Source organism: Prionailurus bengalensis, chromosome C2, assembly GCF_016509475.1.
Source record: "Prionailurus bengalensis isolate Pbe53 chromosome C2, Fcat_Pben_1.1_paternal_pri, whole genome shotgun sequence".
In the NCBI taxonomy this organism is placed as follows: Eukaryota; Metazoa; Chordata; class Mammalia; order Carnivora; family Felidae; genus Prionailurus; species Prionailurus bengalensis.
The window spans coordinates 18,811,274-18,836,778 of NC_057350.1; the positions used below are offsets into that span (position 1 = coordinate 18,811,274).

Here is a 25,505-nt window from a genome sequence, read left to right on the forward strand (position 1 = left end):
TGAAAGTCAAAAACGGAAATCTCTCTTAAATAGAAAGGGACTTCTTTCATACCCTCAGCCTTAAGCTGGACAAGTGATACTTTTAAGCAATGTCACTTGGCAGTAGGAAATATTCTAACAAGTAACGTGTAGCTGTGTTTGTGTCCCCTCCGGGGACAGATTGTTGCCACAAGTGGAGGAAGCATGCTTCGTTTAAAATCTATGTCCAAGAAAGTACTAAAACAAAATAAACCCAGATTCAGAGGTGAAATCTGAATTTTGAGACTGTAAGAGATTCTCGATTGCTAGTGTGGCTAAAAATAAGAGGACTGACCCAATTTTATGGAGGTCGAAATACAAACTAGATTTGTGGAACAGCATTACGTTGTGATAATATGTCTATAATCTTTTGCCCAAGGTGGAAATGCAGCATCCTACAGAGCTGTTTCGCTCTTTTTAAGTTCTTTTTTAATGTTTATTTATTTTTGAGACAGAGAGAGACAGAGCATGAACGGGGGAGGGGCAGAGAGAGAAGGAGACACAGAGTCCGAAGCAGGCTCCAGGCTCTGAGCTGTCAGCACAGAGCCCGACGCGGGGCTCAAACTCACGAACCGTGAGATCATGACCTGAGCCGAAGTCGGACTTAACTGACTGAGCCACCCAGGTGCTCCCTAGGCTGTTTGGCTCTTGACCACTGAAGTGTTCAAGTCCCTGCACCATTGATGAGAAGGGATATTTGGGATAAGTATGCAGAGTTCAACCATTTACTTGGCTCAAAACCCAAAGGTGTCTACATTATCTTAAATTTGACTCCGAATTGATGATACCTGATAACAGTTCACATAGCTACCCTACTATGCCAGTCTTCCAGAGAAAGGGAAATATAAAGAAGTAGGAGATACGTGTCCACAGGGGATGGGCTGTCAAAATGGCTCCCTTAATTAGAGGACGGAACAGTGGATGGCTGTGCAGCTGGGAACCACCTGGCTTTTCAGCTCTGCTCCTTCATCATGGAAAAGCTCTATGACCTTGGCCCATGGCAAAAATCTCTTATCTTGGTTCCTTCGTGTGAAAAAAAAAAAAAAAAAGATATCACTGAATTCTTCACTTTCCAAATCTGTCAAAAATTATGAGAGGGGCATCCGGGTGGCTCAGTCATTTAAGTGTCCGACTTCAGCTCAGGTCATGATCTCGAGGTTTTTGAGTTCAAGCCCCGCGTCGGTCTCTGTGCTGACAGTGCAGAGCCTGCTTAGGATTCTGTCTTTCTGTCTCTCTGCATCTGTCCCACTCACTGTCTCTGTCTCTCAAAATAAATAAACCAACTTTAAAAAAGATTACAAGAAACAGGATGCATGTGATGATAGATGTGTATGTGTTTCTATAATATTAGTCAGTAATCAAATAGCCTTGTCAACCGTAAAATAGAATGTTTCATGGAATAGTGAAAACATTTGGACTTGGAATCAGGATACTTGGGTTCGGATCTCAATTCTGCCACCTGATAACTGTGCTTTCTCAAGAGGGATGTCACAGTTTGGTCAGCCATCGGTGGGGATAGCATCCCACAATGCAGACTGTTGTGGATATGAAAGGAGCTAATGGATATGAAAAGGCAACTGAAGTGGAAGGTGTCTCTGTAGGGTTGATCTCCTGCTTTCGAGATGCCCTAGCATAACACAGTCCCGCCACAGTATGGCTGTCCCACAAGACACACGCGGATCAGGACGTCCCGACCATGTACAGTAATCACTTGAAGACCACATAGGTTCTCCCCCAGATTACCATTTTATTTATTTTTCTTAATGTTTATTTATTGGGCGGGGTGGGGGTGGGCTAATTGAGAGAAAGGGACAGAGGATCCAAAGCAGGCTCAGTGCTGTCAGCACAGAGCCCGACATGGGGCTCAAACCCACGAACCGTGGGAGATCATGACCTGAGCCAAAGTCAGACGCTTAACTGACTGAGCCACCCAGGCATCCCACCAATTAGCATTTTAAACAGCTTCTGCTCCATTGAACTATGCTTAGAAGTAAAAGAGTCACCAGCTAGGGCTGGTCTTCAGTAGAGGGAAGCAGAGCAATGAAGTGTGTCCTCTAGTACTCTTAATACTTACGTATTAAGTTCATATTCTTTTTCTCAGAGTCTGAACAATGCTGACCTGTCTCCCGAGCACTTCCCTGCTCTGGCTCCTGTGTAATTTCCTGCCTGACAAGTGTTCTGGCAAAAAAAGGAAATTCCTAACTAGCCTTTCCTTTTCCCGTGGCTTTCTGACTCAGAAACGTTGTCGTGAATGATAGTTTCAAGGCAACAGAGTGGGTTGGGTTCTGAGAACATGACCTCGAGGTGTTCAGACGTAAGGCTTCTTCTGGCAGTATTCTTTGTTGACCGTGCTCGTCTTTCATACCTTGTTTCCAAGACTTGTTTTGTCTTTTATGAAGTGATAACTGAGATAGTTGTGTAGTGATGCCTCTTTACAGCTTGTGGCAGTGGTTGGACTGTAATGTGACTAAGAATCATGTGGGTGGGGGGAGCCTGGGTGGCTCAGTTAAGTGTCCGACTTCAGCTCAGGTCACGATCTCACGGTTTGTGGGTTCGAGCCCCACGTCAGGCTCTGTGCCGACAGCTCAAAGCCTGGAGCCTGCTTCGGATTCTGTGTCTCCCTCTCTCTCTCTCTGTCCCTTCTCCCCTCTCAAAAATAAATAAAACATTAAAAAAAAAAAAAGAATCACCTGGGGACCACAGTGGGGTGCAGATTCCGGTTCCCTAGCTCTGGCAGGGGCAGGGGCACACCTACCTAGCAAGAGTATAGGTAATAGAATTCAGAGTGAAGGAACTGCTAAGACCATCCATCCAACCTCCTCTAATTTGATGGGTGAGGAATTGCAAGCCTTAGGGGGTTTCATGCACAGAACTGTGATTGGAAAATTAAATCTGATCTCCTAGTCCTGGTGTGGGCAAAATGCCTAGAATGGATGACAGCAGATTTATAGTAGAGCTTCTTGATAGGAGAAAAATGACATCCCTTTCATAAATACTTCCCATGCAGCTGTGGTGGCACGGGGGAGGGGGGTGCATTGTTCAGAGGTGGAATCCTCAATCCTTTGAGATGTGTAAGTATTTATGAAACAGGTAAGAATTGTGAAAACATAAATGGACGGATCACCGCAGAGAAACACATAAATTATGCTTTCTTATTTATTTAAAAAAAAAGAGGTAAGCATTGGTCATATAAGAGTCCCCTGTTAGAGTTGAAGGGAAATTTCCATTTTGGAGAGAGGCTAGGGATAAATACATATTTTCCACGAGGAACCAGAAGAATCAGAAAATAGAAAAAAAATAATAATAATGAAAGCAATGCCGTTTCAATCCTATAAGTAGAAAAACCAGCAAGCCTAGGGGACCTCCGTTGGTGCCAGTGTCCAAATCAGACCTTTAATAGGTGTGTATTACAGAGGAAAAGGCTGAGGCTGAACTTCCTTTACATGAAGGAGATTGTCCTCCCCCCCACCCCGTCCAAGCGTGTTTAAAAGGTAGAAGAGATAGTTCATCGATTATAACTGAAGCTTGTGAAAGAGAACTGCTTCAATGTTTATAAACTGTATTTCCTTGAAACCGAAAATATGGCAGTTAAATCTTTAGGAGGTTGGCGAGGAGATTAACCATTTGAAGAGGCATGTGAAACAAATGATCTAGAATTCCCCTGTTTTCCCATTCAGCAATCCTTTCATGAGGCCATGTCTCTCAAACTATGGTGGAAGTCTATTCCACACCACAAAAACAAAGTATTTTAGTCATTTGAAGATGGCATCACTGTTGGGTGACTCTGTTGATGTTGCTTTCTTCAGAATATTTTTTTAAGTTTTTATTTAAATTCCAGTTCCTTAACAGTATAATATTAGCTTCAGGAGCCCAGTATAGTGATTTCCATGCTTTCGTACAGCACCTGGTACTCATCACAAGTGCCCCCCCTTAATCCCCATCACCTCAAAATATTTTAAATATTTCCTCCGATAACTACGTGCTGAGGCGGTTTTTGTTTCCTTTTCTCTTTACTATTAAGTATGCCTAGTGTAGGTTCTCAGCACACTTTTCAAAAGGGCAAGGTTTGCCATATGTTTCATATTTGAAATTGAGTATCTCTGTTTGGTTTAAGCTGTAGGTTAAAATTACCATCACTGAACCCAGTTGAGTATTCCCGCTTCTAACTACAGCGCTCGTGTGTGCTGAGTATTCTAGAAGAGACTAAATCTGACTCCGGAGATAATTGCCGCAACTCTGGGCAATAACAAATAGCTTTTAGAAAGGGGAGGGGAAAGGAAGAGGAGAGTCTTGGGGGAGAAATGATCCTAGCGTCTTAGTTTAATATAGCAGCTGGCAAATGTAGACGTTTAAAAGCTTTGGAAATCGCCAATATATGGCATCGGGCGCATTGTAACAAAATATTAAATTAAGTCCGATAAACAGGTAATCCATCAGGGCCAGCAACATACCAGATGTGTGGTTTCTGTGTGATGAGTCTTACCACAGAATTCAAAGATGAAGCCCCACTTAGAAGGAGCAGTGAAATAATTATATACGTGGCTCTGTGTTGTTGTTTTTTTTTTTTTAATCACAGGCAGAATAGCCTGGTGCCGATTATCTTAGCCATTGGTAAAATCCTGAGCCCTTAATAATACCAAGAGGTAGCTGGCTGCCTTCGACATTTTATGATCACAAAATGGAATAATCCTTCACCAACTAACGATAATCCATCATTTCCACCTGCTTTTGGTTCCTTAAAAACCACACAGACAGACCTCATTGTTCCAAATGAGATAACCAGAGGTGGTTGTTTCTAAATCTCCCGTGTTAAACTGAGGTGAGAGCACTTACTTCTGCTCTTTTGTACTCCCCCAAAAAAGCCTAAGTGCTTTTCACTCTGCCAGAAATGTAACATTTCTTGAATGTGTCATTCTCTAATTTTCTGCACATGAATAAACCAGGCAAATTAACCACCATGGGGCTCAACATTTTAGTGGCCATTTGGAGGAAATTTTCTGCCAACAATAAAAGAAATAAAAGAGAAAAAGAGGCACCGCAATTTGCTGCAAGCCAAAGTGTCCTGGATATTTTATGAAGCACAGATGTAAGGTTTTCCTCTGTGACTGTTCCCTGCTTCACCCTTTTTACTGCTGTGGGCCGAGATGGGGACAGGACTTCCTTCAGCTCCTGGGCCTGGAAACTGCCTATTTGAAGGCGCAAAAGCAATATAGCCATTCCATGGGGCTGGTGGTATTTGAGTCCGGTTGCAGCCCTGTAAATGTGCAGAACATTCTGGAACAGTCAGACGTACAATCACTCTGCAAATGAGCAGCGCAGTACTGAGACCAGGAGTGAGCCCTCCTTTGGTACCGTGGAGGCTAGATGGGTGGGGGTCGCAGGGAGGAAGGCTGGTTTTCTGCAGCCCAGATCTTGCACTTCAGCCCAGACGCTTACTGACCATGGGATCTTAAAGAGATTCAGCCACCCCTCCTCGCCTCAGTTTCCTGGCCCATAAAAGTCATGATGCTTGTAACCCTCATAAAGTTGTTGAGAGGAGAGTTAGAGAGGAGAGGGCGGTTGAGCTGGGCTTTCAAGAGTTCATATACTTTAGGGGCGCTTGGGTGGCTCAGTTGGTTAAGCGTCCAACCTCAGCTTAGGTCATGATCTCACAGTTTGTGAGTTCGAGCCCCGCGTCGGGCTCTGTGGTGACAGCTCACAGTCTGGAGCCTGCTTTGGATTCTGTGTCCCCCTGTCTCTCTGCCCCTCCTCCGCTTGCACTCAGTCTCTTCTCTCTCATAAATAAACGTTTAAAAAAACTATTAAAAAAAAGAGTTCATATAATTTAGATAAGCAGAAATGGTCTCCCTGTGTAGCAGGAACAGAGAGCAAAGGTGCCCTGATGGGAATGCATGGTCCCATCTGGGGATAATCCAAGCTACTCAGCTCGAGAGAGCTGTGGGTCCAATTCCAATGTGTGGGTTTTTCCCCACACCACCAAGCAGTTTTCCTAGATCAACTGGAGAATTCAGTCATTCAACCCAATTCTGCCACCATCTCCCAGGAGGTAGTGCAGATCCCACAAGAGTTATGGGCTCAGTCCTCGGACTCCCCTCCCCCACCCCCAACAGCCAGTCGAAAGTTCAGATTGTCACCTGTGCTGCTGATGACCAATTGTACATCAGAAGTTCCTTCTCCTTGGGTTCTATTAATTTGCTAGAATGGCTCATAGAACAGAGGGAAACATTTCACTCACTAGATTACTAGTTTAGTATAAACAGATACAACCCAGGAAAAGTTAAAGGTAGGGTAAGGTATGTGGAAAAGGGCTCACAGCTTCCAGCACGTTTGCCCCCCACCCACCCACACCTGCACGTGTTCATCAACTCGAGCTCCCAGAACCCTGTCCTTTCAGGTTTTTACAGAAGCTTCATTACATAGACTTGACTGATTTATTTATTGGCCATTGGTGATTGAGCTCAATCTCCAGCCCCTCTCCCTTCGCAGAGTGTGGGACTGAAACTTCTAACCCCCTGATCACATGGTCACTTCCTCTGGGCACCAGCCCCCCCCTCCTTAGGTGACCTACAGGCTTTTCAAAAGTCACTTCATGACATAACGAAAAATACCTTTATTCCTCCCATCACCTATGAAATTCCAAGGGTTTTAGGAGCTCTTTGCCTACAGAGACCAAATACATGTTTCTTACTATAAATCACAGTAGCATAGGTATATACAGCAGAAAGTTTAAAAGCCTCATCGTTAGAAAGATGAGGTGAGCCCAGATCACAGAGGGCCTTTACCATCTGGCAAAGTAGTCTGGGATTCATTCAGTAGGAAATGAGTTACCGAGACGAGGCAGAGCCTTTCGGAGAGGGATGAAAAGTAGAGCAGAGACCATCACAGTGATCAAGGCAGAAAGTAACGATGGTTCAAGGGAGGTAGGCAGTAGAAAGGGAGAGTGAGAAATGAATAAGAGAGAATCCGGAAATGGAATTTTAAGGGAGGTGTCAGTAATAGAAGTATGGGACACAAAGAAATACAGAGAGCCACAGACAGTTATGAAGGTTTCAGCCCGTAGCTCTGAAAGTTCATGAGAGATATAAGCTAACAGACCCAGTGGACTTAGAAATGCAAAGAGCCTGGGTAGGAGGTGTGAGAGGGACAAGGGCAAGCTAGGAATGTACATTTCAGATTCATCCGTAGAGTTTCAGGAGTGGAAGGGATTTCCAGATGAAAACTTGCAGAAAGAGATGGATGGAGATCTGAAAAGATAATAGATGGACAAAGAGATTTTTAAAAAAGGAACAAGAGGAGTTATTCAGAGAAGTCACAGGGAACCAGCTTGGTACTGGGTATGCAAGACAAAGACAAAACGTTTCCAGATGGAAGGGGAGGTGGTTAAGTGACTGTAAATGCCACAAAGGTACCAACATGGCCCCAGGTGGGGCCGAGAGTGGATCATGCTGGTGAAGGTTATTCCCTTCCAAGATGAACTTGTGAGCGCCAATAATTATTCCAAAAGATCATCTCTTCAGTATTGTAAGTGCTTAACAGTCACAAGCATGAGATTTATATAAAAGAAATGCCCATTAAATTCATTAAAGCAGACATTGGCTAAGTTATTAGCCATTACCTATGAGTCTGTAAGACATGAAAAAGTTGAAGTAGATCTAATGGGGTCCTTTCATCTGCATGGGAAAGTCATTACAAGCATCAAATATTGAATTTAGAATGGTGCTGCAGAAAATAGCTATATATTATAACTCAAACTAGACTTCAGGAGGACTGATTGGCTTGAGATTTCATCATTTAAAATAATATCTTGCAATAAACCTGACTCCATAGGAGGATATTAATCTCATGCTTTAATGCTATCCTATCAAATTGTTTTAATAGATCTATTTGAACAGAATTTTAATTTTTCAAGTAAAAAAAAATCCATTTAAAAGAGAATGTGAGGGATGACAGGAAAATGTTACAAATCAAATTTAAATCCTGATTTTATTTTCTTCATTTTTTGCAGCAGTAATACTAACCAATACTTGGTTTGAAAGATCTAGTACAGTAAATTCTTGACAGAGGTATGATTGGGAAATGAGATACTCTGTGAATATCATTTCTAATGGCGAATATCATTTCTAATGGCGCCCATGCTATTCATGGGTGTCTCATTTTTAAAAATACGTCACACAGAAAAATCTGGTGAACTGTGGCCGCATAATAGGGGATTCACTAATCTTGTGATAACCCTGTATTTAAAGCAACGATTACAGTTGGTGCCGGGTTATATTCCCAGCTCTCTTTTCTAGTAAAAATGCACTGCCATCATGAAACGTATAATTTAGGAATTTTCACCAGCCCACAAGGACTTCAGATAAGTCAGTTCTGGTCCTCAAAGTTGATGTAGTTTAGTTCCATGTTTAGAAAAGGGGGTAAGCGGGGCGCCTGGGTGGCGCAGTCGGTTAAGCGTCCGACTTCAGCCAGGTCACGATGTCGCGGTCCGCGAGTTCGAGCCCCGCGTCGGGCTCTGGGCTGATGGCTCGGAGCCTGGAGCCTGTTTCCGATTCTGTGTCTCCCTCTCTCTCTCTGCCCCTCCCCCGTTCATGCTCTGTCTCTCTCTGTCCCAAAAATAAATAAACATTGAAAAAAAAAATTTTTTTTAAATAAATAAATAAAAAAAATAAAAAAAGAAAAGGGGGTAAGCATCTTTTGAAAAGAGATAGCATCTTTTGAAAAGAGAGGCAGCACAGGAAATCTGGTCTGAGGTGGCGTGAGATGTGCTGAGTGTCAGGGAGGTTTCGCCCAAGGAAGAGGCTGGAGCAGAACTTTGTGCCCATAAGGCCACGGCCGGGAAGGCAAGGCGACTGCTTCCCTGTTGCCTCAGAACACAGATCATGTGGCCCCGAGGGGGCCATTGAGGAAGGCAGATCTATTCAAACCAAAACAACGAGAACTGTTCGAGAATAGAGGAGGCTGCCGTCATTTAGGCTCCCGCATGTTCAAGGGAAAACTAGGGAGGGATTCACTAGATTATGTAACTGTACCTCGTATGATGCCACCGCTTCCCGGCAGACACCTCACCACAGCACACTATTGATTCCTTTGCAATCACAGGATCCTAGGATCCGTGTCAGAGGAGGAAGTGGAGGTACAGCTCTCGAGGTCATTCATCCCTGGGAGGAACGGTGGGGTCATTCGGAGCATCAGCTTGGGTGTTAGCCATTCTCCCTGGGCTCCAGTCCTGCCTTGAGCCCTTGCTATGATTTTGCCCACGTGGCTCAACTCCCACGGGCCTCAGTTTTCACATCTGTAAGATGGAAACGATGCCGGTGCCCACCTCACGGCTCCACGTGAGCTCACAGGTGTAGAACAGTTACAGTCGTGTCTGGCAGACAGAAAATGGGAGCCACTGCTGCATTGTCACTGGGACCCACCAAAGGCATGGCTTTCTTTTGTTTAGATGAGCTGCTTCAGAAAGAGCAAAACTACTCCGATGACGTCTTGGCCAACATGATCAGCGAACCAAGAATCAGTTACGGAAACGATGCCCTCATGCCGTCTTTGACCGAGACAAAAACCACCGTGGAGCTTCTTCCCGTGAACGGGGAGTTCAGCCTGGACGATCTGCAGCCCTGGCATCCTTTCGGGGTCGACTCGGTGCCGGCCAATACAGAAAACGAAGGTAAGAGGCCCCGGAGAGAACAAGAACATTCTAGTATGGGTGTATATCTTTCTGATATTCTTGAGTGGTGACTTCTTATATGAATTTGAAAAATGTACTTTCTCACTGAGAGGTATTCTGTTGCCTCTGGGGAAAAAAATTTAAAAAAGAACAATATTCAGTGTATGTTTATGAGGCAGTGGCCATTCAGAGCAAACAGAGGATGAAATGATGTGAATCACAGTTCACCCCGTGACGAAGCGTTTTCGCGGGCCCTGCATAAATGGAGGCTTGAAAAGCGCCCAGGTAGTTTTTGTTGATTATTTATTCTAATGCATCAAATTTCAGATTGCATTGAATGTTAAAGACAAAGGTAAAAAATCACCTGCAAGTAAAATGTAATTTTACTCGAGACTTAAATAACTTTGTGTTTAGAAAGTTAAATTTAAGACCGCTGTCAAAATTAGGATGCGTATTAATTAGTACAGGTTTTTTCCTGTGACAGCTCAGAGATTTTCTCTGTCAACAAATTTGCACATTGGATGATGTACTTTCTGATGTACTTTCTTTCACAGGGATTTCTTAGCAGAAACTTCTAAATATCTCTTCAGGAGAGGGTATCTTTTAGTTCTCTTCCGTGATCATTTTTACAGGTTTGGAAGTATAAAATTTCAAACGCAGAAACACCTTGATTTCTAAATACTAATAGCATGTTTTTTAAGAACACAAGATTTTACCTGTGAGTTTCTTTGTTAAAGTAGCAAATTTGGATAGTGGTAATATTTGTAATACGAATATTTAGAGTATGGATATCTCAAAACGCAATCCGGTATACACATCAGACTAAATATGAATTCAGTAGGAGACCTTCAGTGTACTATAAAAGTTTGGTTTTTTTTAAGAACCATTACAGAAAATATTGGACCATCTCCATATGAGAAATCACTCCAAATTTGTTTTAATTTGAAGAAGGACACCTTATACTCATAATATCAGATCCAAACAGCGATGTTCTATATAGCATAAAAGTAAGACTTTACCAGTTATAAAAATAATTTTTACATAGAGGAAAAAAATTAAGACTTCTGCAAAAATTTAAGAACTTTAGTTATGAGGCTAACTTCCTTATTAAATTAAAATAGAGTGCTTGTTATACCATTTTTTTTTAATAGGTGGATGCATTTTGGCCATTTAAAATCCTCATCATTCAGTCACTAATGAGAATTCTTTGTAGAAAATGTCCAGTCTCATTTGTAAATTGAATGCATACTAGGTTTCCTCTTTTCCTTTAGAACATTGAGTTGTTTAATTCAGGGAGAAATAGGTACCACATCTGAAGTCTGATGAACTTCCTTGAGTAGAAAATTACAATCTTAATTCCCTTTATACCAAATAATGTTAAATGTTTGTCATTTATGTTCGCCTCCTAGCTTTTTATGAAAAAATTTAAATCTATAAATTAGACTTTTTTTTCTTAAAAAATTTCCTCTGCTTTGGAGAATTTATTCATCTGCAGTGATTCTAAAATTATAATTTGTAAAGAATTTCGAATTGGTTTCTCATAATCTAAGACCGTTTCACATCTTTCAAATATATAGTTTCTATAAATAAAATGTTCCCATTTAATACTTTCCATTACTTACTGATTTTGGAAAAGTAGGATAAAGCCTATTTCAGAGCCTACCCGAATTTTTATGGCCACACACACACACACAAATAATAGAAACTAGAAATTATAATTTATTTACGGTAAACTTTATAGAAAGAGGTTTAGAAAGCCAAAGGAAGCTATATCAGAGTAAAAATTAATTTACAGAAATTACTGTGTACGTTTGATGTAATACTTGGTATTTCTCTTAAATGTCGTAAATCCTTTACAAATGTAGACTGTACAAAGTTTAACAGCAGAGAAAAAGACACTCAAGCCCTGTTTATGTTAACCGTCAAGTTTAGTGAATACAGTGAAATGCAATGATCTTGGTCCCACATAGCACAATCTAGAAGAGCCAAATAGTGTATATTTTTCTCGAAGGTGTTGCATTTCCTGAATTTCAGATTTTTCTCTTTACTTGATCAGATACTGAGAGCTTAACTGCTTACTATGAATATCATATTTTCTCGGTATCTTTAATGAGGTAAATTTAACTTTACATTTATCATATTAGTAGTATAAATAATACCAACAGGTAAATAAATCTGCCTTTATATGCTCTAAACATTTCATCTTGACTTTGTATGTATTCATGTGCATATATGTGGTCTCCATTAAAAATTACATGCATTCTGTTAAACACTCTGCTTACATTAAAGTTTTTAAACAGTAGCCAAACTGACCCATTCTGTTTAGGGGGAAAAATGCAAGGATATCGGTTGTTCTTTTTGCGTAGAAATAGAGAGAGGAACTATTTTACCGAAGCAACCTCCTACAATCCAAACCTCGATGCCATTGTCAGCATATCCACTGTTTGCCTGGTCTTCTGCCCCTTGACAATCCTCCCGAATCAAATAAGAAAGAAGCCTTGGTCCAAGCTAGAAAGCAAGTAGTGATTCTCCCTGCAACTCTGGCTAAATAATCCAAAGAAAGAAGATGAGATTCACTACTGGGTTTCCCCAAAGTGATCAGTTTTCGGAAGACTAGGAACAACAGATTTTGGGTTTAAACACATCTGCTCAGAAGCAGACTCTGAGAGTGGCCTGTGGCCGTTGGTGCTAGGAGACAGTCTCTGCTTTTGCACATATACACACACCGTGGTCCCTTGGGTGTTGCCAAGATGCCCCCTTGGGCTCAGTCCTTGAATCCTCTGGATCCTTGACAGGCAGGACACAGCTGTTACATTGCCCAAGCCTCATCAGAAGAGCTGATACTCTTGTTAAATAAAGATCTGTTACTGATAAATAGTGAAATCTTACATGAAAGTGTTACAAGGCAATAATATTTAGGATCTCAGAGCTTGAGTTCTGGTTCTGACTGTTATCAGACCTAACACTGCTTTTGTCGCATTTTGAAAAGCCTTCTTAACAATGAATCTTAAAACGAGCTGACCAAATAAATAAATAAATAATTTTTAAAAAACGATCTGACAATGTTTGGGGGGAGAGGAGAAATCAATATAATGGGTGTAATTTATAAGTATTTCAACATGTAAGTATTGAGGCTTGACTACTAACGGAAATAATGGCATGATCAGGTGTTTGTCCTGAATGGATGTGACAAATACAAATGCAGACTGATACAAGGGCTGATGCCATGATTCAGGCTTTGTGAGCAACAGTGGATGATTTTCCAGCACCGTAAATAACTCCTGAGAAGGCTCTAAATAAAGCAATCTTTCCTCGTCTTACCCAATGGTGAGCTCTTAAGGGTATCCAGATTACAGTAAGAACTGTGCAAAAAATGCTTTGTGTTTCAACTGAGTTAGGTTCTGGACTCACATAATCACAGATAAATGAATGTCCAGCAGGAATTTAGGAGATCGTATAGGATGCTATTTTGTGTGTGTGTGGGATTGCCCTGTGCACGGCGTCTAGCATCCTTGGTCCCCGTCTGCTAGAAGCCAGTAGTGTCCTCCCTTCCCCTGTGGCCGTGGTGACCACCAAAACCAGCTCCACATCCCCACCATCCCACAGAATAGTAGCTACCCCACATTCCTGAATGGTGTGGATCAGAGTTTAAATTCCAGTGCTGCTGTGTGTTGTGGGCGAGTTAGAGAGCCTCTCTGGCTAGTTCCTGGTCTGTCAAACAAAGGTGACAATAATTCCTAATTCAGAGATAGGGTATGAGCATTAAAAGAGATGGCAGAGAAAGCTCTTAGCTAAGATTCTGCAACACAGTAAATGTTTAGTGTAGCTTGCTCTTTCTTGCTTGCTTGCTTGCTTTCTTCCTTTCCTTTCTTTCTGTCTCTTCCCTCCTTTCCTTCCTTCCTCCCTTCCTTCCTCCCTTCCTTCCTTCCTTCCTTCCCTCCCTTCTTCTCCCCTCCCTCCCTCCCTCTCTTCTTTTCCCCTCCCTCCCTCCCTCCCTCCTTCCTTCCTCCCTTCCTCCCTTCCTTTCCTTCCTTCCTTCCTTCCTTCCTTCCTTCCCTCCCTCCCTTCTTCTCCCCTTCCTCCCTTCTTTTCCCCTTCTTTCCTTCCTTCCTTCCTTCCTTTCTTCCTTCCTTCCCTTCCTCCCTTCTTCTCCCCTCCCTCCCTCCCTTCCTTCCTTCTTTCCTTCCTTCCTTCCTCCCTTCCTCCCTTCCTTCTTTCCTTCCTTCTTTCCTTCCTTCTTTCCTTCCTTCCTTCCTTCCTTCCTTCCTTCCTTCCTTCCCTCCCTCCCTTCTTTTCCCCTTCCTTCCTTCCTTCCTTCCTTCCTTCCTTCCTTCCTTCCCTCCCTCCTATAGAACCAGGATCTTATCAGAGAGGTTTTACCAGCTGGTCTTAGGGAGAATCACCCTATGGCTCAAACAGTATATCCTTAAAAATGCATGACTGTAACAAGCCATATCATGACACAGTCCTAAAATCTTGCCCTTTCTCTCTCCCCATCTCCCTTTACTCTCTCTCCCCAGGGCCTTATTCCTTGTAACCATCTCAGAGAGGTGCTTACACACAGAGCCATGGCAAACATCGAAAATTCTCAAAGGATTTCCTTTCGTTGTTCATGCAGTCCTTACCATCACAGCTTCAAATGCCTACAGTTTATTGCTTTTTCTTAAGAACAGTCCAGAGAGAGGGTCAGGCAGCCAGGCATTCTTTTAATTTATATTGAAAAACTAAGCATATCACAGTTTCCCAATATTTGAGGCTCTTTGACCAGCTGTAGTTTTCGTTGAGGGGTTTTCTGTGGTTTTTTTCAGATCCACAAACCCTAACTGGATACACTGAAGTGAGGCTGTTGTTGATCAAACCTTCGGTCTTACGGACCGTGAAGTCATCTGGCTAAAGGCATTTGTGTTTCTCCTGTTTTTCCACAACTGCCTGAGCAGGCCCGCCAAGAAGTGGCCACCGGTCAGCCTCTTCGTATAGAATGCATGCACGAAATCCTATAATATTCCCAGAGAGGCACAGCAGGTTTTGGTAAGACCATATGCATGTAATAGAGAGGCAATGACCAAATCACTTTAAATGGTGAATTTGAAATTAAGTAATGTCCTTTTCACACCTGTGTTCTGTACGTGTAACACTATTTTCCTGCTGATTCCTCCATTACCTTTGGCCTGGTGACATGTTCAAGCAGCATCCAACTCAGGATTGGTCTGTTACAAGAGGTACGAGAAGAAACTCAGAAGCCCCAGAATTTTGATCAGTTTCTCCCCTGCCCTAGGGAAAGTTTTGACTCAGAGCTACTGAAGGCAGGGGAATAACGCATTTCCGCTTAAGGTTTATCTAAACTCTCTAAGATGATCTCTTTCTTATTTTTAATTTATGAAACAGCTAGTGTAAAATGTCGTGAACACTGTACCGAAATTACTTTCAGGTTCAACCTGTAATAGTTCATTTGGCAAATTAGAAAGTGTTTATGTTGGGCTGGGAAATAACGCACCACTTTGTCCTGTTGATATGTATTCATTTGGGGCAACAGTGTCATAACTGTCTTCTAAAAAAATTGATGTCTGCTCACTGAACACAAGAGTTACTTATTTTTTGAATATTAATTCATACTGAATCAGTCTCAAGCCGTGAAAGCAGACGAGGGCTTAAGTCTGTAAAACTACTCATTGTTTTATCTTCCAAAAAATAGACAAGGTTTTATTACTGTTTTCAAATAATACACACACATTGGGAAGAAAAGACAGAGAAGTTTGTAAAAAAAAAAAAGTCTTTTCACCCAGAAATAACTAATGGTAGCTTTTGGTGGTAATAATATCTTTCAGACCTTTTTCTCTACATACATTTGATGCTTTTTCTTTAAGCATCAAAGCATCAAAGCAATTTCTTTAAGTAATTGGGGAATGGGGCTTTATCATTTGTAAGGTTCTTACGCGTATGTGTGCACATTTGAGCCCTGGAGATACCCTATTTACTTAGAACAGAACTGAGAATAGGAGAGAATGTAGCTTCCCAAGATCACAGAGTAGACAAGTGGTGCCATGAAACTGGACCCTGGGACCAACCACCAGCTCTTCAGCCTGCGTTTAAACCACAGATGAATTGCTGCTTCTCTCATGAGTCAAATACAGTCTCCGATGATTTAGCCATTGATGAATGGGATCACCACTTAAAGATACTTTTTCGCTCTGTGAGTGTGCTTTGGCACACTGTTACCTTCACCTGAAGAACCGTCGGAGCTCTTGTTAGAGCTTCTTGAGGAAATTCTCAAAAAAGAAATAATCCCTCTGTTAACTCTATTTTACAAGGAATAATAAAGTCCCTTGCTGAATACTGTTGCAGATGGGGGAAAAAGTGAAATACAGAGCAACTCTATCATTCAAATGGATAAGGATCATTCAAATGCAGAAGGAAGCATGTTTTTTAATCTATCATACCAGTAAAGTACTAGAAGTTAGTCATCCTTCTCCATAATAAACAGGACATTCAGTAAATGCAGTCGTGTAATATTTGAGCATTTCTGAACCGGCTTTTTCATTTTTGAGGTATTTCACTACAGTTAGAAGATGCTAGCTTACATATGAAGAAACGGCCTCAGAAGGGGTCATTCGCCCACAGTTGCTTCCATCGTGAACGTTGGGTTTAGACACCTCCATCTCCCCCTTCACCATGTTGCCGGTCTGCATGATGAAGGACCAGCCCACGCTGCTCTTTTTGTTTCGTCCAAATGTCTCCGAATTCTCAGCAACCTGATTTTTTCATATTTTGAAGGCTTGACTTGCTGCCACTTTCTTCTCCCTCGCTGTTCTGCCAACATGTGGCGTTCCGAATCAATTTGGGTTTGTAATCCCACCTTGGAATGCCTGGGCTGTGTGCACCCGTAAGCTGTGTGGTCTTATTGAAATTGCTGATCCCAAAGCCCTCCTGTGGAGCACACGTTATCTTCCCGTGGACGTTGCCCACCTTTCTTTCCCTTCTTACCCTGTATTTCCCAGGTTTTACCCAACGGGCTTTTCCCCTCCCTCGGCTTCATTTGCCCCTTGTTCAATTATTAATCCTTAAACCTTGGTTTCTCTCCTTTGCCGGTTTCTTCAAAGACCAGTCTAAGTTCAAGTTAATATTTTCTGAGGATCAAGGGGCACCTGGGTGGCTCCATCAGTTAAGCAGCCGACTTCGGCTCAGGTCACGATCTCACTGTGCCTGAGTTCGAGCCCTGCGTCAGGCTCTGTGCTGACAGCTAGGAGCCTGGAGGCTGCTTCGGATTCCGTGTCTCCCTCTCTCTCTGCTCCTCCCCCACTCACGCTCTCTGTCTCTCAAAAATAAATAAACATTTTTAAAAAAAATTTTTTTTTATTTTTTTCTGAGAATCAGAAGCACTTTGGAAATACCAGCTAATTATAAGCAGTGGTGGGGCACCGTTGTCCCACCTGCACTGTTTTTTTGGGTCTGGCCCAGAATACTCACAAAGGAAACACAGTGAAAGTTGAGAAATACAAAAGGAAATACTCACATCGCACACATTTCAGCTGTATGTCATCTATGAAAAGAGAAACCAGCCTTTAAAATTAGAGAGAGACTGACTTTCCGGATTACTTCTTTTACCCCCAAACTGGGAGCAAATTTGATTCACTAAAATGGCAGATCACGTGGTGAAACTTTTCTCTCCCGATAAATTCTCGTTGGCATTTCCCCTGGGGAATTCAATGGAGCCCTTTTGTAGTTAATTAACCGTAAAATAAGGTAAGATTGGACAGTTGTAGAAGGAGGTATCTGTAAGATTTTCCGCCAGGCTGGGTATAATGTATTTTATTTCTAATCAAAAGCCAAGAAACCATCTCTAAACCTGATGAGAGGTAAATCCACGCTCCCCAGCCCCTCCTCTTTGATGTGTCCTGGTGGGTGCTTTTATGAGAAAACTAAGTAGTAGGGTTGGCCCATCAATAGCAAGAAGCCTTTTGAGGTGGTACCCCTCCCCTGTTCCTTGATACTCAGGATTAACTCACTGTGGTTCTTTTCCAGCTGCTCCTTTTTTTATAACTTGTGTATTTCACATGCTTTGCCCTGCCCTGTGTTCAGGAGCCACCACTTACCATCTTGATTTGTCTTGTTTGCTTTCCGTGTTTCTTGCTTCCTGTGCCCAGTTGAGCCTGTCGACGCCCGCCCTGCTGCCGACCGAGGACTGACCACCCGACCAGGTATAACCCGGTTACTTCTATGTCTCCGCATCGTGCGCTTGAGCAGACCCTGTCCCCTTCCTTCATCAATGGCCTCTCTAACCTGCAAATACTGAGAGAGAGGATGTGAAATGACCTTGGAAGCCAGACTTGCTTTCCCTTACACTTTACCTTCCGAGTTCCTATTTAAATAATCTGTTTTTTTCTTTCTGAGCTTCCCTTTTCAAACAGTAAAACAGCCCTTCCAACTTAGGGTTTGTTTTTTTATTGTTGTTGTTTTTTTTTTTCTCCTTCTTAAGTAGAGAAGATGAAATAGACCTCTCTGTCCTCAAAAATGGAAACCTACAGAGATGCAGGTTCTGTCTGGTGGTGACTTGGTGTCTGCTATGAATATCTCCTCCTTCCTTTCTTGTCTGGTATGCAGATGGGTCCTTTTCTGCCTGAATTGGGCTCAGACTTTAGTCGGTTTCTCAAGTCGATGTGACTTCCTAAAAATACCAGGATGGGACTACCTCTAGAGCCCTGAAATACTTGCATTTTCTCTTCTGTGGGTTGTATGGACTTATTCCCCATGAGTAACTAAAATGACAGAAAGGATGTGTGTGCACAGTTTTATGTAGAAGTCTTTTATTTTTCGTACCACTTAACATTGCCATTAATACTAAAATAGACACTTTTTTCTATTTTTTTAAATTTTTTTATAGTTTCCCAAGCGTTAAGAAATGCACCTTCACCCTTTTTTCTGTATTTAGGCTCTGTCTCAGACTGTTTTAAAAATAATGTCGCACCACAACAGAAGCACACACGAGCCTGGTTTTTGACTTTGTACACAACTCTGCCCAACTCACAGGAGCCATCGTTTTCAGTGGATCAAAGACAGTAGTTACTAAATTGACCAATCTGTATACTCTAGAAAGATTTAACTCCACAAACGGTGCATACCTTCTTGTATTTATTTCCTTCCTCATCCTCATCATGTCCCCGTGGGATCATGAAGGAACAGGGAATTCACCTTGTTCGGAGATGCTAACCCTTGGAGGTCCCTGTTTCCGGTACAGTTGGTCACAGGCCAAGAACAGAACCTGCCTGTCTCATGGCAGGTGCAGGCTCGGGCCACCACTGTCCCCAACCGCAGTCATTGATGAGAACTCCAAATCTGCCCTGTGGCATTGTCATGCCCTCTGTGTGGTTGTTAACAGGGCAGCGGGGACAGTGGAGTGACACATCTTGACGGCTGATCTCATTGATTTTATGAATCTCTGCCTTCAGGGCTTTTCAGAAGAACTTAAATTATAGTAAGTCAGACACCGTTTTGGCTCTCCTAATGTCTCCCTTATTGCCATTGTCACACCGGTGAATTTTAAGGAGCCAGCAGTCGACATCCAGTTGACACCCCCATTCTGCTCAGCCCGTGGTGGAGCTCAGGGCTGAGGGCCGGCTCCATTGTAACTGTGACCAAGACCAGCTGAGGACTGTCATTTGCCTTGGGCCTTTTCTTATGGCACTTTCTATTTTGTTTTTAAGAAAGAGATGCTTTTCATCTACAAGAATAAAAAGTGTATTACAAGCACTCTTGCAACCAATTTTATAAAGTTCCTGCATTGGGCCTTCTAGGCTAATACGTTCTTATTGAAATTTGGGTGGAGGTGGGGAGAATGACACCAAAACAAATGACCCAAGTTGATTTTTTTTCCCCCATCTTTTAAAAAAATCTAACATGAAAATAACTTTTCCGTACATTCCCCAAAACAATCTGCTGTAAGGAGAGAGCTAGAAAATAGAGGTGTTCTATAGAGGGAAGAAGCCATCTGAAGTCTTTATTATAACAATATTTCAGTAACAGCAGTGTCTCATTTTGATACCTCACAAAGATCAGTGCATTAAATGCTATGGTGGGTGGAAAGAAATGAAATGAGAAGGTGCCTGTTCTCAGGGGCTTGATGTATAATAGAAGGAACACACTTTGCGTATTTAAAAGAGGAGATGGAATTAGAAAGGTAGAGGAATCCAAAGCACCTTAAAGTATAAACCAGGGTGTCTGTGATGTAAGCAGATGGGGCACTCGCCAAGGGATGTGTTAACCTGGGCACATGCTGGAAGACGACTTGGAGAAAGGTTTTGAAAGATTTGAGTCTCATCCATTGGCAAAGAAGGGGGAAAGGAGTCAAAGATGAGAGAATGGCCTCAGTTCTGCTCTCTTCTACTGTGTAAGGCTAGGGTTTCCCAAAGAAAAGAAGGCCATAGGCAAGAAAGACCGATCAGATACAAAGTGAGGAAGATTCTGGTTTATGAATAGGTCTATTTGCTGGATCTGTATTAAGACATATATACATATGCTCTCTATTTCTGTGCTTACAGTGAGTCTCCCAAGCATCTGGACCAATTCCCCGCTACGTTCGTAGCATTAGTTCTGGTTCTTCCAACATCACACTTCAGGAGACCGCATGCTTGAGTCTAATGTGCTAAAGTATATCTTTAGACTTTCCAGACTTAGAGACTCTTCCCAGGATTGTCCTATCGTGTCATTCCGTTGATGGCATCGCTGTTGAATGATTGCTGTTGTTGCTCTGAAACGAGTAAAGAAAGGGTTTTTGTATAATCGTGACCAAGGAACATGACTTCTCTTTGTCTTTCGTACCTGAAAAACCAGGGCACTGGAACTTTCAGAAAGTAGGATCATGTCAAATAGGGGAAACAGTGGTAGCAGTGGAGATTTCTGGGCAGAGTGGCCATTCCAGCTACTCCCCTGGCTTATTTCCAGGGAACAATGGACTCTGAAGGTCAAGTTACACCTTTTGACCAGAATAAAGAGGAAAAATACTTAGCAGGCTCTCCACAGGGGGAGGAAAGCTACGCTTTCCACTATAATTTATTACCACCCTTCTCCAGTCCCCATGAAAGAGACCAAGTCCTTGACCCCAAGCCATGTGACAGGTTTCGTGAGGGACATGCCTCCTTCCCCCTTCAAGTGAACTACAGATTCTGCTCACTTACTATGATGTAGGCAACTGGAGCCACACCAGGGCTTAGAATGGAATCCACACAACTGAGAAAACACTGTCTGACGAGCCTGTAAGCCAAGGTCCTTGTGGTGTATTTAAACCTACGCTTAATATTTAATCACGTATGTAGTATGAGCTTGTTACCCATGATGTTTGCCTGTACGCAAACGTGTTAATTTTTCTTACCTTGTGGTGAGATTTGCTTAGTGTATAGACAGTCTTTCCACTAAGTGATTGTACATGCAATGCAAAAAATGACCTAGAAAGATCTCTTTCTGCCAAGAATCTCACAAACTGTTGAACTATATTATCTGTTCTGACTTGTTACACGAATTTCAAATTTTGGGGGGCTCTCAAAAGTATTTTCAGTATTCTTTTAGAAATAATGTGGGCTTTTACAATTTTGGGTGGAGAGCTCATATTTTTTTAAGTAACTGTTTGGTCCGCTAAATTTTTAAAAAGACTATTCCAAGATACTTTTTTTTAAATCTCAGAAATATAGGGGACGTCTGAGTGGCTCAGTCGGTTAAGTGCCCGACTCTTGATTTCAGCTCCGGTCATGATCTCACAGCTGTGAGATCAAGCCCCGGCTCGGGCTCCATGCTGAGTGTGGAGCCTGCTTGGGATTCTGTCTCTCTCCTCTCTCTCTGTCCCTTCCCCACTTGCATGCCCACACTCTTTCTCGAAAATAAATACATAAACACTAAAGAAATCCCAGAAATACAATTTTAACTGTTGGCGTTGCTAGATCCTGATGACAGAAAAAGGGTAGGCTATAAAGAAATCACTGTGGTTACACCAGCATCTCAGATTTAAAAGGGGCTATAGAAAGATAAAAATATACAGCTGTTATATTACATAGGCAAAAATATTCTCTGTTAGGAGAAACAACAGAGCATTAGCATCACAGCCCGATAAAAATAGTGTCGGGAAGATTATAGGTCAGAATGAGTTGAAAATCATGAGAAAATGGAAATAATTTTAAAGCAATTTAAATAGAGAACAGAGAGCCCTGCAGCTCTCAGGACAGGGCCAGGCGTTAAGGGATGGTTGAGAAGACGCCAGCAAAAGATGAGAGAGAAAGGGAAACTGTCCTACTTTGTGCTTCTGCCTTTATGTCTATAGCAAAGATAGTAGGAAATTAAAGCCCAAGGTAGATCAAGACGAAAAAAGGAAGCACTTGTTCCTTGTAGTAGTTATCTGCTAATGTAACAAATAAATAATTCCATAACTTAGCAACTTAAAACAACAAGCATTTCGTTTCTTACAGTTACTGTAATGCTCAGGATTTCAGGCATGGGTTAGCTGGGTGCCTCTGGCTCAGAGTTTCTCATGAGGTTGCAATCAGAACATGGTCCAAAGCTGCAACCATCCGAAGACTTGAATCTTGACCCTGGTGGGTCTGTTTCCAGGATGGTGCACTCACATGGCTGTTGGCAAGAGACCGCCACACCTCGTTATGGGAACCTTTTTATAGAGCTGCTTGAGTGTCCTCCTGACATGGCTGCTGGCTTTCCCAGACCAAGTGATCCAAGAAAGAGAACAAGAAGGAGGCTGCATTGCCCTTTTTTTTTTTTTTTTTTTTTGACCTAGACTCAGAACTCATCCAGGATCACTTTCTCTATTTTCTATTCATTAGAAGCAAGGAACTCCATCTAGTCCACACTGAGGGGAAAGGAATTAAGTCCCACCTCGGGAAAGGGGGAGTATTAACAGATCTGTGGGTCTGTTTTAAATGTTTTTATTTATTTTTGAGAGAGACAGAGACAGAGCACAAGTGGGAGAGGGGCAGAGGGGGACACAGAATCCAAAGCAGGCTCCAGGCTCGGAGCTGTCAGCACAGCCTGATGCGGAGCTTGAACTCCAGACCCGTGAGATCATGACCTGAGCTGAAGTTGGACGCTTAACCTACTGAGCCACCCAAGCGCCCCCTGTGGGTCTATTTTGAATCTACAACACCTCTGTACCCACATCCAAGTCCTTGTGACCCAGACAAATTGTAGGCTAGGAGAACTTAGGGGTGAAATCCTGGAACTGCTCTCCATAATCGTTGTGGATGTCTGGGAAGATAGAAGAAACTAATTCTGATCAAGAGGAGAGAAGATAGGGTGACAGCCTACAGGCCAGGGGTAGATTGACATTGGTCTTGGATCTGTTTTCGGATGAGTTATTAAATGGAAGCTTTGTGAACAGTTTGACAAGGAATCAGGGATCTCTCACAACCAGCATGGGTGCCCATGGTCTTGTCCAGTTATCCCCCCTTTCTTTTTATATGAGCCGTGCCGTTAGACTGGCACACGGTATTTTGTGGACATTGTGCATTTCATTTCCAACAAGGTGTGTGACAAGTCTCACAGCCCCTGGTGGACAAGACTGTAAGAGTGACTAGACAAAAAGCAAGAAATTAGGTCCCATGGGAGCTGAAGGACCTGGTAACATGTAGCCTGAGCAAGAACCATCGGGAACATGATGCCTCTCCTGGAGTGTCTGATCTGTTCAAGGCCGTAACACAGGGGGCAGGTTTTGGCTTGCTCTGCTGCACAGGCTCAAAGAGTCGCTGCTGTAGGGGACCTGATTTAGGCTTAATGGAAGAAAGGACATCGTTCTTGTAGGCAGGGCTGTCTGAAATGGAGGTAAATGTATAGATTTTTTTTTCCACTCAGGAGTGGGGGGTTTGCCGCCCACCCCCACCCCTGCCCCCCACCCCCGTAGGAAAACTGTAGAGGATGTGATTTTGTTAAGTCTTTCTCATCCTAAAGTTCTGACACTTGATCTTTAAATGCTATAGTATGGGAACTGATGTTTATATTTTGTGCTTTCAGGTTTTGTGTTAAAACTGGCTTCATATTTTGTTTTTTAGCCTCAAATTATTATTTGAAAAATGAAATTTATTATAACCATTAGTGTAAGGAATCATGTAGCAGTTTGTAGAGAAGGAGTTAGTAAGTTTCAAATTCTGTTAGCCCCACAGAAGCATTTTCAAAAATTATGTACTGCAGCTCTTTATTCAGCAGATGAACCGATTACATTCTGTATCTATAACTGAGTCACTTAATTAAATAAATGATAGGATTTTTCCACTGCTTCGCTGCATAGGTACACGAACATAATTTATATGTAGTTGGAACAAAGCCCTAAAGTAGCAGATTGATTCTACCACGTAATTAATGCTCATTTTTTAAAGACTTTTATTATTTTTTCTGGAGGAATGAGAACACATGAGAAAAGACACAGAATAGACTAAACTATGAATAAGCCCCCAAAACAAGCCAGTATATTCTGGGAACACATCCTTGCTAACCTCCCAGCTGGCATTTAACTTCTGGTTTCCCCATGAAAAATATATATGTGTGTGTGTGTGTGTGTGTGTGTGTGTGTGTGTGTGTATGTGTGTATGTATATGTATATATATTTAAAGGCAATTGATATAATATATACATATATATATATTAAAGGTGTGTGTTTAAAGGCAGTAGAAGTTTTAACTTTGGATTTCTTTAATCTTTAATTTCTTTTTGTTTAAAATAGGTAAGAGTTAAGGGTTTAAATACAGGGTGTCAGTTTCCTTGAAGAAAGTCATTAATCTATTTCCTCTCACTCCAGGCCTAGAAAGAAGGTTTTGGTAGCCTTTGTGTTACAGTCTTATTGTTTACAGATAAAATGAATTGACCACCCTGTGTAATTTAATTACGGTGCGATGCTTATGGATTAATGCAGGTTCGGGCTTGACGAACATCAAGACGGAGGAGATCTCTGAGGTAAAGATGGATGCCGAGTTCCGACATGAGTCAGGATACGAAGTTCATCATCAAAAACTGGTACGTCAACTAATTTACCTCTTCCTGCCAAATGACCTGTTAACGCTTGTTCGTTCTGGGCCAGAAATCCACAAAAATACAGCGCTTGCCTATATAGGATCATCATGGAAACGTAAAGGAGGGTCTTTATATAGTAGTTTTTTACATCTAGAAGGTTAGCTGAGCCCAGGGAGGGCTTAAAGTGGAATTAATTTATATAATCATATCCTCTCTAGGGCGCGCCTGGGTGGCTCAGTCAGTTAACTGTCCGACATCAGCTCAGGTCATGATCTCATGCTCCGTGAGTTCAAGCCCCACATCGGGCTCTGTGCCGACAGCTCGGAACCTACAGCCTGCTTCGGATTCTGTGTCTCCCTCTCGCTCTCTCTGCCCCTCCCCATCTCATGTTTTCTCTCACTCTCTCTCTCTCTAAAATAAATAAAAACATTAAAAAATAATAAAAATATCCACTCTAATTAATTTCCACTCTGTTTTCTAGGAAGACAGGTGATAAGAGGTGGATTTGACATAACAAAATCTCAAATGAACACGTGTGCGAACATTACTTGGTTTCCCAGAACACGTTTTATGGCTCTTCTCTTCAGTTGGCGTGTATAATTGTCTTGCTTGTGCCACTTCATCTCTCCTTCTTGTCCCTCCCTGTCCCTTCCCCAACGCCCACATTTTAGGTTCTGCAGGGCCAGGATCTTTGGGTTTCTACCGAGGTGGGTGGAGGCAGGAGGTAAGCAGGACATGACTTTCCCAACAGGGTCGCTCATTGAAAGGTTGGAGCAAAGATGGCAGCTTCCTTTTCAGACAAAATCTCCTCCCTCTCCTCTTTTTCCCCCGA

General features: G+C 42.3%; 1 protein-coding gene across 8 annotated transcripts in view; it reads left to right on the forward strand.

Annotated features, from left to right (window-relative positions):
• LOC122491270 (amyloid beta precursor protein) overlaps window positions 1-25,505 on the forward strand; it is a 279,513-nt gene that overhangs the window by 241,119 nt on the left and 12,889 nt on the right. For 4 of the 8 annotated variants that reach the window (XM_043593800.1, XM_043593802.1, XM_043593804.1 and 1 more), the window contains 3 exons: window positions 9,461-9,682; window positions 17,824-17,877; window positions 24,576-24,676. In XM_043593800.1, the coding sequence (XP_043449735.1) occupies window positions 9,461-9,682; window positions 17,824-17,877; window positions 24,576-24,676 (377 nt within the window). The remainder of the gene's footprint in view (window positions 1-9,460; window positions 9,683-17,823; window positions 17,878-24,575; window positions 24,677-25,505) is intronic. The other 4 variants (XM_043593801.1, XM_043593803.1, XM_043593805.1 and 1 more) reach the window with 1 other exon arrangement.